Here is a 12,777-nt window from a genome sequence, read left to right as displayed (position 1 = left end):
AAGAATCGTCTATTTTTTGTTATCCTTTAAGGATCGCCTCGCTAAAAGTCAGCCATGTTTGAAAACATAGCCGAATGATTATTATTACAATTATTTTAGTGCTTATTGAAAACACTGTTCCGACAAAATAAAGGGTAAAGTGAATAGTACCAGGATTGACTTTTTAGTGTAAAAATGTGGTTTTTCGTTAAAGTGAACAGTACCGAGAGCTTTTCGTTAAAGTTCCCTTAAATTTTTAAGTGGTTCCGGTTTGACAAGCTCTTTCTAGGACGATCCTTTAATGGGACATAGAACATAGACGTCACAATATAGACTACTGGACCACATTGCGGATGGGGTTCTCATTGTGTGTGTTTGTGTGAACAACATTCCTGTATGACAATATTTAATTACAATCTTATTGAGCGTTGTATTTTTTCATTCTTTTCTTCCACTTGTTTGTTACCACTGTCAGTCATGTGAAATTTTGTTGTCTGTACTTGCTATCGTAAAAGTAAGTGTGACTTGTTACATTCGGAGCTGGGAGAAAACAATGGATTGCCATAGTCCTGGTCAGGGTTTGATGCCTGTTAGTTTTAAAGTGCATATTGTTCCTTTGGATGGCGATGAATTTGCAACTGAAGAGGTGCCAGATCCGGACTTTGGAGAGGCAGCAGTTGGTCGTGTTGCCCCGATAGATTCTGGTAAATTTATTAACGAGGTCAAATGATTAAAGCTAAAAAGATATGTTTACTTTACCACTTCTTACATTGGCGAAGTCTTCTTCATACTATGAATTTTCAGGGTTATGGTGGATAATCTTGACGTGCATATGGGAAATGCTCGGATGATCTCTCAGTTCAGGAGCGAGTTGATGTGTAGACAGGGATTAAGATGATTCCAAGGTTATGTCTAGCTGATGGTTTTGATATGTTCCCTACATTGTTGGTGACGGATGGTTCTTGTATGATAGATCGACGTATGGGAATTCATGGCCACCCTCTGCAAATTCAGGTATCATTTTCTTGAATTACTTTTGTATGTGGCATTGAAATATGAATATGATGGGGGAAAAACCGAGTCAAGCATTCTTCTTGATGGTTGACATCTTCGAGGAACCGTTTTTCTGTGTCAGTTTGTTGTAACTTCTGTATTGGAAGCTGGAAATGCCTATTTCATGTTGGGAGTTTGATGGGGATTTGGTGACTTTGTTGTGACTAGAAAACAAAGCAGAGTTTGTTTGTAGTAATGGGGAATGATGGCCAAGAAACAAAAAACACAACCAAGATGGCAGAAAAAAATAATTAATCGTTTTGATATTGTGATCTTCATAATTCAGTGACTCACACAATAGAAATAATAAATAATAACTTTCCACATACCCCAGAGAGAACAACCAGGTAAAGAAGCTGTTGCGGTGTCAGGTCTTGCAAACATTTGTAGCATGTCATTCTTTTCCCACTTAGTCCCCTCTCCTCCTTGCGTGATCACAGGGATAATTTGAGTTTATTTGTTGGTCCATGCAGGCTCTTTTCTATTCAGCATTACTTTGTGCGCGAGAGATGCTTGCTCCAGAGGATGGATCAGTGGATCTTATTCGAGCACTCAACAATCGTCTGGCAGCTCTGTCATTTCATATCAGAGAGTATTATTGGGTTAATATGAGAAAATTGAATGAAATCTATCGATACAAGACTGAAGAGTACTCATATGAAACATTTTCCCAGATCAAACTTCTTCTTGGCTGGTGGAATGGATGCCCAAGAAAGGAGGCTATCTAATTGGAAATTTGCAACCAGCTCATATGGATTTCCGATTCTTTTCTTTGGGGAACTTGTGGTCTGTAGCGAGCAGTATTGCGACCACAGATCAGTCACATGCTATATTGGATTTGATTGAAGCCAAATGGGGAGATTTGGTGGCAAACATGCCATTTAAGATTTGGTATCATGCTCTTGACGGTCAGGAGTGGCAGATTATCACTGGGAGTGATCCTTTTTTTTTTTTTAGTACATCAATATTTTTACACTAAAGGGAGGGGGAGTTCTGCTAAGCCACACAATGGACAACCTAATTTGGTATCAAATTCACCATTCACGAGATTCAAACCTAAAACCTCTCACTTCCAAGCAAAGAGAAATACCACTAGACTGTAGTACTGAGCAGCTTCTGGGAGTGATCCTAAGAACACATAATATGTCTTAATTTTTATTCGTCTATTGGTTTTTTCTCACACATTTTTTTTTATTCATATGCAGGCCGTGGTACTGCCATAATGCAGGTTCCTAGCTGACTTTGTTGTGGCAGGTCAGTTATTGTTGCGTTGCTGGGTATTTCTAACAGATAGATGAACCCAAGAGCCAATATATTGACTGTTCAGTTGAAAATTTGTATATACCCATTCGTGGGGATATATAGTATATAAACCTGTTGCTTTGACCTGACTGGGCCATAACCACCTCGGTTGCACGCTGAACTTCAGCTATATATACTTACATTGACATGACACTAAAAATGCATGTCACAGCTCACTGTCGCTTGCATAAAGGGGTAGGTTCATTGGAAAACAAGCAAACCTGTTCCGGACCTGGTCAATTGCAGGACACCCTGTCGCAAAGCTCCTGCTCGCTTAGCCTGGTAAAGCCAAGCTTTTTATAACCGGATTCTGAACTCGTGAATGCCTTCTGCTGCATGATTAGTGCTAACCCAAGAAGAAAGCGAGGTCGAAAGAATTTGAAGCAGACCTACATTGTATGACTTCTGGTACGACAATTTGTTATACAAAAGACAGCTGATATCATTGGTGCCGCTGGCTATGCAGACGATTCGCTCTCTCTGAGTTTGGTTTTCTCTGCCAGTTATATGTATATTTCTACAATTTCTTCGACACTGCACGCAGTTTTTCGTGCTAGAAACCAAAGCATATATCGACTATTTGAGGTAGATTATCACTATATTAGGGAGCTAATCACTCGCTAGGGCTTGATACCAAATCTCTTCCTAAACCAGGGTTTCGTTTTCTTGAAGTACAAGTCATCAATTCGGTCCCCTCCTTTCAACTTCAAGTTTGCTATTTTGATCAAACTGAAAAAGAAAAATAAAATATTTAGGGGTTTTAGCTTAATCTTAAAATTAAAATTTACAAATAAAGTTAATATAAAATATTACTAGGATTTGATGTCAGCATTTGACTAAATGTGAACTAACAAAAAGAGTAATGTGAAACAACTTTTGAAATGAACTTTCTTACACCGTAGTTTATCAAATAAGCATAAATCATGTCCTTTATCAAACAACTTAGCAATCCAAAACTTAAAATAAAAAAAAAATAAAAAAACAGAAGTACCTCGAAATAATAAACAGAATACATCATAAATACAGATCGATCAAGAGAAACAATGAGCATTGTTTTTCATGTTAATGGAGACATGATTATGGTCAAAGACAACAACGTTATGATCTGATCTAGCTAATCAAACAAAAGGGTTGCCCCACCTTAATCAAAAGGGAAACAAAATCCAAACAGGGAGAATCTTACATTCATATACGGATTTAGATCCTCTCTGGATCCCTTCATTGGGGATTCGTGCGGTCACAATTTTTTTTTATATATATTTTTCACGTAAATCGAGTTTGCTTTACTTTTAAAAATATAAAACGCATTCAATTGTGACCACACGATCTTTGATGAACAGTTATTATGCATTGATCTCCAGGATCCCAGAGAGGATCTAAATCTACCACATATCCTTCCCATTTATTATTTAATTTCCATGAAAACTGTTAATTTCTTATTACGTATATTAATTTAAATATTAATATTAATATATTCACGCGTAAACAGCTACACTAGATAAATAACAAGCCATAAAATCCAAAATTCCAGACATGGAAACAAAAAGCCGAAAAGAAAAACCAGTAATTGGGCCCACTGTGGGCCCTCACAACACATCAGCCAGCCATATGGCCCATTTCCAAATTTGGCCGGCCCATGACTCTTTCCACCTCCCTTCAAAAGGCTCCTCCTATTTTTACTTCCAACTCTTCCTTTGGAGTTTGTCTCCACGTCCACCCTAATCACCATCACCATCACCACTTCCACGGTTCCACCACCGTCAACACAACCATGCAGCAATGTGTCGACGACCTCGTCGACAACATAGACAACCTTCACGTTGAGTATGCTTCTACCGAGGCCATTGACATGACCATTACTACCGAAACAAATCATAGCACAAGTTCGAATTCTGGAACCGCCATACGGACCACTTCAAGCCACATAACATCCACCACCAAACCCCACGCGCCGCCAAGCGATCCATGCTGGGATGCTATCCAATACAAGAAGTCCGATGGCACGGGGCTCAGCCTCGATAACCTCGGCCTCCTGCGCCGTCTAGGGAGCGGCGACATAGGGAGCGTGTACCTTGTGGAGTTGGAGGGTAGTGATGGGTGCATGTTTGCTGCCAAAGTGATGGACAAGGAGGAGTTGGCGGTTAGGAACAAAGGAAATAGGGCAAGGATAGAGAGGGAAATACTGGAAATGTTGGATCACCCATTTTTGCCCACGCTCTACGCCTGGTTGGAGTCCGATAAATGGTCTTGCTTGTTGACTGAGTTTTGTCCCGGCGGCGACCTCCATGTCCTCCGCCAATGCCAACCGGACAAACGTTTCCGTGAAGCTTCCGTCCGGTGAGTACAATTTGCACTATGACATATGCAATTTAATCCTACTATGTATGCATTTGTGACGCATAAATGTGCATATGTTTCAATTTTCTTAATTATATTTGCAAATTGGTAATTATAGTAAGTGGGATCCAGTATTTGCTTGAGACTATTGATTATTCTATGCGGGTTTCATAGGCTTTATTTTATGTCTCGAGTTTGCAAGCAACTTATACAATATTTATAATCGTAAATTGAAGATATCACGTCAACTCGCTCTAGTAGTTCTTAACTCAATTAAGTCCATTATTAGAAATTTAGATTTCAATTGAGTTTTTTGAAAATCGCTCATTCCACTGCTAATTAGTCTATTTTTACAATGATGAAATATCTCTATGAATAGTTAGTGTTTGTTGTTGCTGCTTTAGTGCAGCGTTGTTGGCAACTACTTTTATGTTTTTTCTGGTGGTTGCAGCTCTTTTCTGTGTATTAGTAATTTTCTTTTTTCTTCAATATTTTATTTACCAAAAAAAAAAAAAAAACTTACACGATACAACAGATAATTTGTTATCGTGGCAACGTCTCATGGCAGCAACACTTGATCATGACCATGATCAATATTAATTTCCGTAATTATATGCCTTAATTAGGGCAAAATTTGATTAGGTTGCTGCTTTTGGTTACCACTCCAATTAGGTGACATTTTAAAGGGTTTTTAATTGATTGTTAGTACGGAAAATCACCCATAAACGGACCAAGTAATATGCAATCAATTTCTTCACCAAAAATAAAAAAATGCAATCAATTAATCATTTTTATTTGGAAATTAATTTTTTATTTTCTCTGTTTTCATAATTTTCCAATTTATGTCCTTTTTGTGGTTGAAGATTCTATGCATCAGAAGTAGTTGCAGCTCTGGAGTACCTCCACATGATGGGAATAATATACCGTGATCTCAAGCCCGAAAATGTACTCATAAGATCAGACGGCCATATCATGTTGACCGACTTTGATCTCTCATTAACAACCACCGATCCAACATCAACCGCTCAGGTTGTTTCTGATCGGGACCCACCAGTCACCAACCGTTCCGATGATCCCAACAAGCCAAACTTTGGCATATCATCATGCATCCTACCAAGTTGTATGGTCCCGGCCGCACCAAACACACACCCAAAACGCAAACGCAAGAAGAATTCCGGCCACCGCGGGATGCTCGAGATCGTGGCGGAGCCTATCAATGTCCGGTCAATGTCATTCGTCGGGACCCATGAGTACTTGTCGCCGGAGATTGCATCAGGCGAAGGGCATGGCAATGCAGTAGATTGGTGGACTTTAGGTGTGTTCATATTTGAAATGTTCTACGGTGTGACACCCTTCAAAGGAACCAACCATGAGTTAACCTTAGCCAATATCATGGCTCGAGCACTTGAGTTTCCTAAGGAGCCCACCGTGCCCGGGCCCGCCAAGGATTTAATCGCCCAACTTTTGATCAAGGACCCATCAAGGAGACTGGGGTCCACAATGGGTGCAACAGCAATCAAACACCATCCATTTTTTAATGGGGTCAATTGGGCACTACTGAGATGCAATACCCCACCCAACATACCCCGGCCGGTTGCTTGCCGGGACTTTGCCCAGGCCGAGAAACGCAAGGACAATTCAGTAGAATATTACTAGTCAGATAAGAAACTCAAGTTTGTTTCAAAGCAATTGTGATATAAAATTTCAAATATACATGTAGCTGGAATTTTATTTTGTGGATTTTAATTTGAACAATGTCACAATTTTGTTGATTTAATACGATATATAGTTCAAAAACAAAAATGATTTCCGCTGCTCAATTTTTTTTAGCCACCTCTGTTCATTTTTGTCCATCGCTTTTCTTTTGATTTATTCGATTCAAATGTTTGGAATATCAAGGATGTGCGGGAGAAGAATAGAGGCATCTGAAAACCACTTCCCCTAAAAAAATCACTTGGAGGACACTTGTGCATGATGCATCATGCATGCATGCAAATTGATTTTTATCGAAAGCAATTTGAGGGTTCATTTCTTATTTTCAAGATTATTTTATTGATATCGTGGTCTATTGGAACAAACAATTGAATTGAATTGCACTTATAGACAGTTTTGTCAAATTTTATAACTGACGTCAATATTATTCAAAATTTAAAAATTGAGTCTAATCTTGAGTATGGGCAGCCGCGACGCGTTGAAACTAAGCACCAGCTGATCAGATTACTCCATGACATGACTCTTGGTTGAAGGGTGGAGACCACTGTCTACCTCTTTGCAAAAATTTCAACGTTCGTGTTGTTTGTTGCCACTGCAATAATGGTACCACCCATTAATGGGGTGTGTGTGACCAACTTTATATCCATCCCATAGGTAACCAAACAAAAAAACTGCTAACTGTTGCAACATTTTTGTAACAATGGCTGAGCTTTCTCTGGATTGCTACCACGGTGCATCAGCGACAGTGGTGGCGGTTCCTCATCACACAAGTCACGGCCAGGAATCAACGGCGGCAGTGAAGTTGCAAAAAGTGTACAGGAGTTATAGAACCAGGCGTAGGCTAGCAGATTCGGTTCTTATTGCTGAACAGCTATGGTAATTAGTTTTCATGTGAACATTTTGATCTCGTTTTCTACTTATAATCTCAAGGTTATATAATATGTTAGTTTTTGGATTAATTGGAGGTGGCAAGCCATAGATTATGCAAAGCTGAATCGGAGTACAGTTTCCTTCTTCGATTATCATAAATCCGAAACTGCAGCGTCACGGTGGAGTAGGATCAGTCTCATTGCATCGAAGGCGTGTTTCCTTATCTTCCTCATGGCACATAAACTTATTACTCCTACATTAAATCTTTCTAAAGCTCGAAAGGAGAAAAATTAACGGTTCATGTTTGATTAATTCTTTGTAGCTGGGGAAAGGATTATCTAAGGATGCCAACGCACAAAAGTTAGCGTTCCAACATTGGATTGAAGCGGTAAGCTTGTAATAGTTAGAGTAAACGTTGATTTCTCGTGCAAAGACATTCATCTTCGCTGCTGATTATCATCATGGTTGTTGCAGATTGATCCAAGACACCGTTATGGCCATAATCTGAACTTCTACCATGATGAGTGGTGTAGATGTGATGCTGGGCAACCATTTTTCTACTGGTATATACATGATTCAAGATCCGCAGTTTGTATCGATTCAAGATCCGGAGTTTATCATGTTCAATCAATGCTTTCTAAGATACTTGGTACATTTAAGCTTAGATGATTTAGAAAGAAGAGTCTCTACCTTTTGTAGGTTGGACATTGGAGATGGCAAGGAAGTTGATCTCAAGGATTGCTCAAGATCAAGGCTGCAACAAGAATGCATCAAATATCTAGGACCGGTACCATACTTCCCTCCGTGCTGCGTATTTTGTAACTTGGAACAACTTTAGCAGCATTTCATTCGGAAAAGCATGGTTATGCTTGCCACTCACCGATCCACGATAAATATAGGCATGACAAGTTCTAGAATCTGATAAAAAAATGTAGTACCAGTACTATAAAGTACATTCACAAACACAGGATTAAGATTATAAACCCTTGTTTTTGAGCTCCGCATCAAATAAAATATGCTAACATTCTCTTATGCACCTTGTGGTGATATTTTATGCAAACAAGCAAGAGAGGGAACAATTCGAATATATCATTCATGAAGGGACATTGGTGCACGGAGGAACAGGACATCTTCTTGATACAAATCTAGGAATGCAAGATTCTAAATGGATTTTCGTCATGAGCACCTCGAGGAAACTTTATGCTGGTGTGGTAAGATCTGATATGGACGTCAACTGTGTTTAGCTTTAGTGTTCGCTACTTCTATTTGCAGAAGACTGATGCTCTTCTTGTTCGTCCTTCAAGAAGAAGAAGGGATCATTTCATCATTCCAGCTTCCTTGCGGGAGGGGCGACCTTGGCTGCTGGAAGACTTGCAGTAGAAAATGGAAGGCTCAAGGTACATATAGTAATGCATCAATCAGAAAATCTGGTACTCTAAACTCTTAATATCAGTCTGTTAACTCGTCCTCTTAGATATTTAATTTATTATGCTTCTAGCTCCTAATTCCCCTTGTCGTAATTGGAAATCCTTACCCTTTTTACATCTGAATGCTATATGTCCTTTTGACTTCCAGTCCGTGTCAGCATACAGCGGACATTATCGTCCAAGCAACGAAAACCTTGGCAACTTCCTCGCCTTCCTTGAGGAAAATGGAGTCACCCTTGATGAAGTCCAGGTAGAATGCATGCTGTTCATATTTTTTTTTAAGTCCATCAACGATCAATAAACTGTATAATGTATGCACATTTGTGCATGCTTCTAGTCTGGTTTCCTCTGAGCTTTCCCCATCTTATTCAGGTACTTTCTCCAATGGAAGGCAACAAGAGCTACGATTTGAGCAAAATGAACCAAGCAGGAAGAACAATTGGACAAACAAAAGATGAACAGCCTGAACTTCATGCTTCCAGAGTCGAAGAACTAAATCAACAGTCTGAATCCTGTACATTTACACAAACAAAAAGAACGGTCACTTACCAAAGAACTGTAACTAGGAATCTCCGCAACCTCCAAATAATTGTGCCGACGAATGAAATATTGCAGAGGATCAAGCCCAAGAAGGAAGCAAGTTCATGCCAATTTCAGGACCAATTATGTTCAGAATGGTCAACAGGAGTAGGCCAGAGAACTGGATCTGTTGCAGAAACCCTCTGAAGTTACAGTCACAAACGCTGGAATTTGCAAACCTCTCGCCTAGGGTTCCCATCATGGCATCGAGCTCTGAACCTCCATCGGGATCACAGCCTTTACATCGTGCAGGGTAATGTGACCGGGATTGTAAGCCCGTCTCTTTTTTATGCAAGTGATATTGGAGAAGGAATTGAACCTCGAGTGCATGTGTGAATGCTGTTAAGTGCTTGAGCAACAAGAAACTGGTATTGTAAGCCTCTCTTTCGTAAGGGATGTGATTGCAAGTCACCGCCGTGGAGGTGAACAGTACTTAACAGGATTCGCGACGGAGGGGTAAGTAATCTCAGAATGTTACAAATTAGGGAAAACTATCTCAGAGAACATTAAACACCGAAGCAGTAAAAGAAATTAAAAGAAGGCTTCAAACAACACACCGTCTCCCATTTATTTATACAGGAAATCATACAAGAAGTTCAAAGGGGATCATTGTGATTGTGCTTACGAACTAGTAAAAGTTTAACAAGGACTTCATAGTCTATCATGTCGGTGTTCACCGATGAAACACATATTAAGCGAACTACATCCACATCCACATTAAATAGGCAAAACACTAGGCTAAGCAGCCGCCACAGCTTCTGCAGGCTTAGCTTCCGGTTCTGCTGGTGCTTCTGCTTCCCAATAAGCAGTCTTCTTGCCAGTTTTGGAAACAGTTTGCAGCACTGTCTCGGGTGGTAAATTGCTTTTCACTGTCACTTTCTGCGCATCGAAATCAATGTCATATGATTCCACACCTGAGGATGAGAAGAAAGAACATCTTCCATCATTATCAAGATAAACGAAATCCAAACAATTATGGACTCTATATTTTGTTAAAAGTTAGAACAATGATTAATAGCACAATTCCTGTTCAACCATACTTACTCCAAAACAACCTCTCTATTTTTAAATGGATTAACATGTAGGAATCGGGATAATATGCAATGCACTAGACCACCTACGGGAACAGGGACGATTTCATGGCCTCTAAACCCAGGGTGAAGTATACACCCATCTCTAAGATATAAGAGAACCATGACCTATTTCTTCATTTTTCTTTTGAAGGCCACCGAAGTGATAATCAGTGCACAGAGCTTCAGTGTCAACGTATACGACAAAAATATATCGGACTTTCACAAGATCAAAGCATCGCAACGCTTAAATCCACATTCGTGGACATATTCACATGATTACGCAGTTTGCCTATTGTTGTAACTTATAGCCTCAATTGAAATAGAATAGGTATTAAAGAAGATTCAAATGATTTTCTTATGCTAGATTAAAAAGACCGTAAGCACGGCACTGAAGAGTAGGAAGATCAACACAATTGAAGCGGACAAACACGAGCTATAAACAAACCTTCAAGCTTGCCAAGAACCCGTTTGACGGCCCCAACACAGCCTTGACATGACATACCAACCTTGAGGACCGTAGTCTGCACCGAAAAACAATCAAACATTGAATTAAATACTGAAATGAAACAAAGAACCAACATATACCGAAATTCACAGAACCAAACCTATGCTAACATATCGCCATTCTAACGATGATTTCAAACTCCCCATCAATTTTCAAGATATTCTCTTCACCTCAAGACATAATCAGTTTCTTTTGATTCTCTCAATTTTTATGCAATTCATTCCTATAAAAGCAAGAGACTTTTCAACTTTTCAATCAAATATATATCTTTTCTTCAATTGCTTTTGATCAGAATAAATTCCTAGCTCAGCAGCAAAAAGCAAAACTGAATAACTTGAAAAAAAATATATTTTAAGCTGGATAACAAGCTTAAGCAACTAAATTTCCAAAAAAAAAAAAAAAAAAAAAAAAAGCAAGTAAAAGCATAATCTTGTACATAAACTGAGAATATTATTGTAAAACAAAATAAAGTGACAGATTAAAATTTCAAATCAAACCCAACATTGGTTCAACAAATTTATGTACAATCGTACCCAAATTTGACTTACAAGTCCTTAACTTTACATCCAGCACCAAAAACCCCAATCCAATCCAATCCAATCTATTAAATTTCAATAAAATCCCAGATATAAAATTGAATTGAAAGCAAAGGAGAAGAGGAGCAGAGGTACATACCTGAGACGCCATGTTAGGGTGTTTGGGATTTCAAGAAAGCTGAGGAAGAAATGAGAAATTTTGTTATGGATTGGATGCTGTGCTGGTGTGCAACTGGCGAAACCCAATTGGTATTTTTATAGTAAAAAATAAATAAAAGCAAAAAAGGTAATGAGGAAAAGGTTGACTCGGATTTTTGTTTTTATTTTCACTAGGCGACGTACGTAAAAGCGATAGCACGTTTATTATTCTTATGTTGCTTTTCGGTTACGATAATATTCCACCGAAAGAAAACTCAACGAAGATGATTTAAAATTTTTGGATTTTAACGATAAGGATAAAATAAAAGAAAAATTGATTAGTATCAAAATTGATTTTTTAGTATAAAAATATAATTTTTCGTTAAAATGAACAGTACCGAAAATTTTTCGTTAAAATTTCCTAAAATAAAAGAAAAGAAAAGAAAATTACTTTTATATTCCTCTTTCTTTCCTATTTCTTGGCTTTATATTTCTTTATTTTCTATTTCTTGGCTTTTCTTTTTTGGCTTTTAAATGAAAATAGAAAAATCACTTAGTGTTACTGTCTTATAGACTTGTAAGTGAGAGATCGTAGACTCGAATATTACTAAAGGTGAAATTGAACTAGTTTATTATGGCTAGTCTGTTGTGAGATGATGGTCAGGGATTGAGGACGAATTGCACGATGTTAGATTTTTGGAGCTGATGAATCGTATGATGTTGGCTAGAAGAGACTGAAATGTTTCTGCGAGTCTTTCTAGCTCCTGAAATGATGAACTACCGTGGCGAAGCCACTAGTTGACCCTCTTTTTAAAAAAGGAAAAAAAAAATTGTGGGATTAGTCCACTCCTCTATTGTGAAGTTTATGAGATTAGTGAACCTTCAACAGAGGTTTAATTAAAGGATTTAGTGAACCTATTCAGTAGGTTCAGCGTTCTTAGAACATAGCCATTGTTTTATCCAAAATAAAATTGACATGTATTGCAATACAATGAAATCAGACAAAACCTTGGAAACAAATAAGAAGATAAATTCAAACCTCTTGTTAATCTTTGTAATTGTGGTGTGGGATTCTCTTTTTTCCTTCGTTTGGGTTGAAAGTTCTGACAAGATTTTATCGAAGCTCAAAAAAAGCACCCTATCTTCTTTGTACGAATTATGCTATGTCATCAATAAATATCGTACTTCTCTTAAAAAAAGTTCAAATTAATTGGATGATAAAAATTGCATCCAAACATTAATTTAGAGAAATCCAACCTCAACCA

At 38.3% G+C, this 12,777-nt stretch overlaps 3 protein-coding genes and 1 pseudogene across 4 annotated transcripts; 3 read left to right on the top strand and 1 right to left on the bottom strand.

Annotated features, from left to right (window-relative positions):
- Nucleotides 1-442: 442 nt before the first annotated feature.
- On the top strand, nucleotides 443-2,198 carry LOC103438839 (neutral/alkaline invertase 3, chloroplastic-like; annotated as a pseudogene).
- Nucleotides 2,199-4,034: 1,836 nt separating this feature from the next.
- LOC103438840 (serine/threonine-protein kinase AGC1-5-like) lies at nucleotides 4,035-6,474 on the top strand. Its single transcript, XM_008377384.4, has 2 exons — nucleotides 4,035-4,671; nucleotides 5,535-6,474. The coding sequence occupies exons 1-2, from the start codon at nucleotides 4,106-4,108 to the stop codon at nucleotides 6,325-6,327; spliced, it is 1,359 nt and encodes a 452-aa protein (XP_008375606.3). The 5' UTR covers nucleotides 4,035-4,105; the 3' UTR covers nucleotides 6,328-6,474.
- A 452-nt stretch (nucleotides 6,475-6,926) lies between these two features.
- LOC103438841 (IQ domain-containing protein IQM3-like) lies at nucleotides 6,927-9,671 on the top strand. Of its 2 annotated transcripts, none has more exons than XM_029105371.2 (9): nucleotides 6,927-7,260; nucleotides 7,350-7,464; nucleotides 7,577-7,642; nucleotides 7,729-7,817; nucleotides 7,954-8,041; nucleotides 8,319-8,465; nucleotides 8,562-8,651; nucleotides 8,830-8,931; nucleotides 9,054-9,671. In XM_029105371.2, the coding sequence occupies exons 1-9, from the start codon at nucleotides 7,085-7,087 to the stop codon at nucleotides 9,405-9,407; spliced, it is 1,227 nt and encodes a 408-aa protein (XP_028961204.2). In that variant the 5' UTR covers nucleotides 6,927-7,084; the 3' UTR covers nucleotides 9,408-9,671. The 2 variants fall into 2 exon arrangements, with proteins under 2 accessions (XP_028961204.2, XP_008375607.3); XM_008377385.4 differs by having other exon boundaries at nucleotides 8,559-8,651.
- A 132-nt stretch (nucleotides 9,672-9,803) lies between these two features.
- On the bottom strand, nucleotides 9,804-11,718 carry LOC103438800 (copper transport protein ATX1-like). The gene is made up of 3 exons (XM_008377352.3): nucleotides 11,514-11,718; nucleotides 10,779-10,854; nucleotides 9,804-10,174 (listed from the first exon to the last, which is right to left on the bottom strand). Exons 1-3 carry the CDS (start codon nucleotides 11,523-11,525, stop codon nucleotides 9,999-10,001), a joined length of 264 nt encoding a protein of 87 aa, XP_008375574.1. The 5' UTR covers nucleotides 11,526-11,718; the 3' UTR covers nucleotides 9,804-9,998.
- Nucleotides 11,719-12,777: the final 1,059 nt, after the last annotated feature.

The sequence above is a fragment of the Malus domestica genome, chromosome 07 (genome assembly GCF_042453785.1).
Source record: "Malus domestica chromosome 07, GDT2T_hap1".
Classification (NCBI taxonomy): Eukaryota; Viridiplantae; Streptophyta; class Magnoliopsida; order Rosales; family Rosaceae; genus Malus; species Malus domestica.
Note: the sequence above shows the minus strand (reverse complement) of the source record. Positions and strands in the feature narration are given on the sequence as shown.

Coding starts and splice junctions, on each gene's coding strand:
- LOC103438800 (XM_008377352.3), bottom strand. Junction 10,175..10,778: donor GGTTCTTGGCAAGCTTGAAG/GTTTGTTTATAG, acceptor TCTCATCCTCAG/GTGTGGAATCATATGACATT.
- LOC103438841 (XM_008377385.4), top strand. CDS start 7,085: ATGGCTGAGCTTTCTCTGGATTGCTACCACGGTGCATCAGCGACAGTG. Junction 7,465..7,576: donor TCAGTCTCATTGCATCGAAG/GCGTGTTTCCTT, acceptor AATTCTTTGTAG/CTGGGGAAAGGATTATCTAA. Junction 8,932..9,053: donor TCACCCTTGATGAAGTCCAG/GTAGAATGCATG, acceptor CATCTTATTCAG/GTACTTTCTCCAATGGAAGG.
- LOC103438840 (XM_008377384.4), top strand. CDS start 4,106: ATGCAGCAATGTGTCGACGACCTCGTCGACAACATAGACAACCTTCAC. Junction 4,672..5,534: donor TTCCGTGAAGCTTCCGTCCG/GTGAGTACAATT, acceptor TTGTGGTTGAAG/ATTCTATGCATCAGAAGTAG.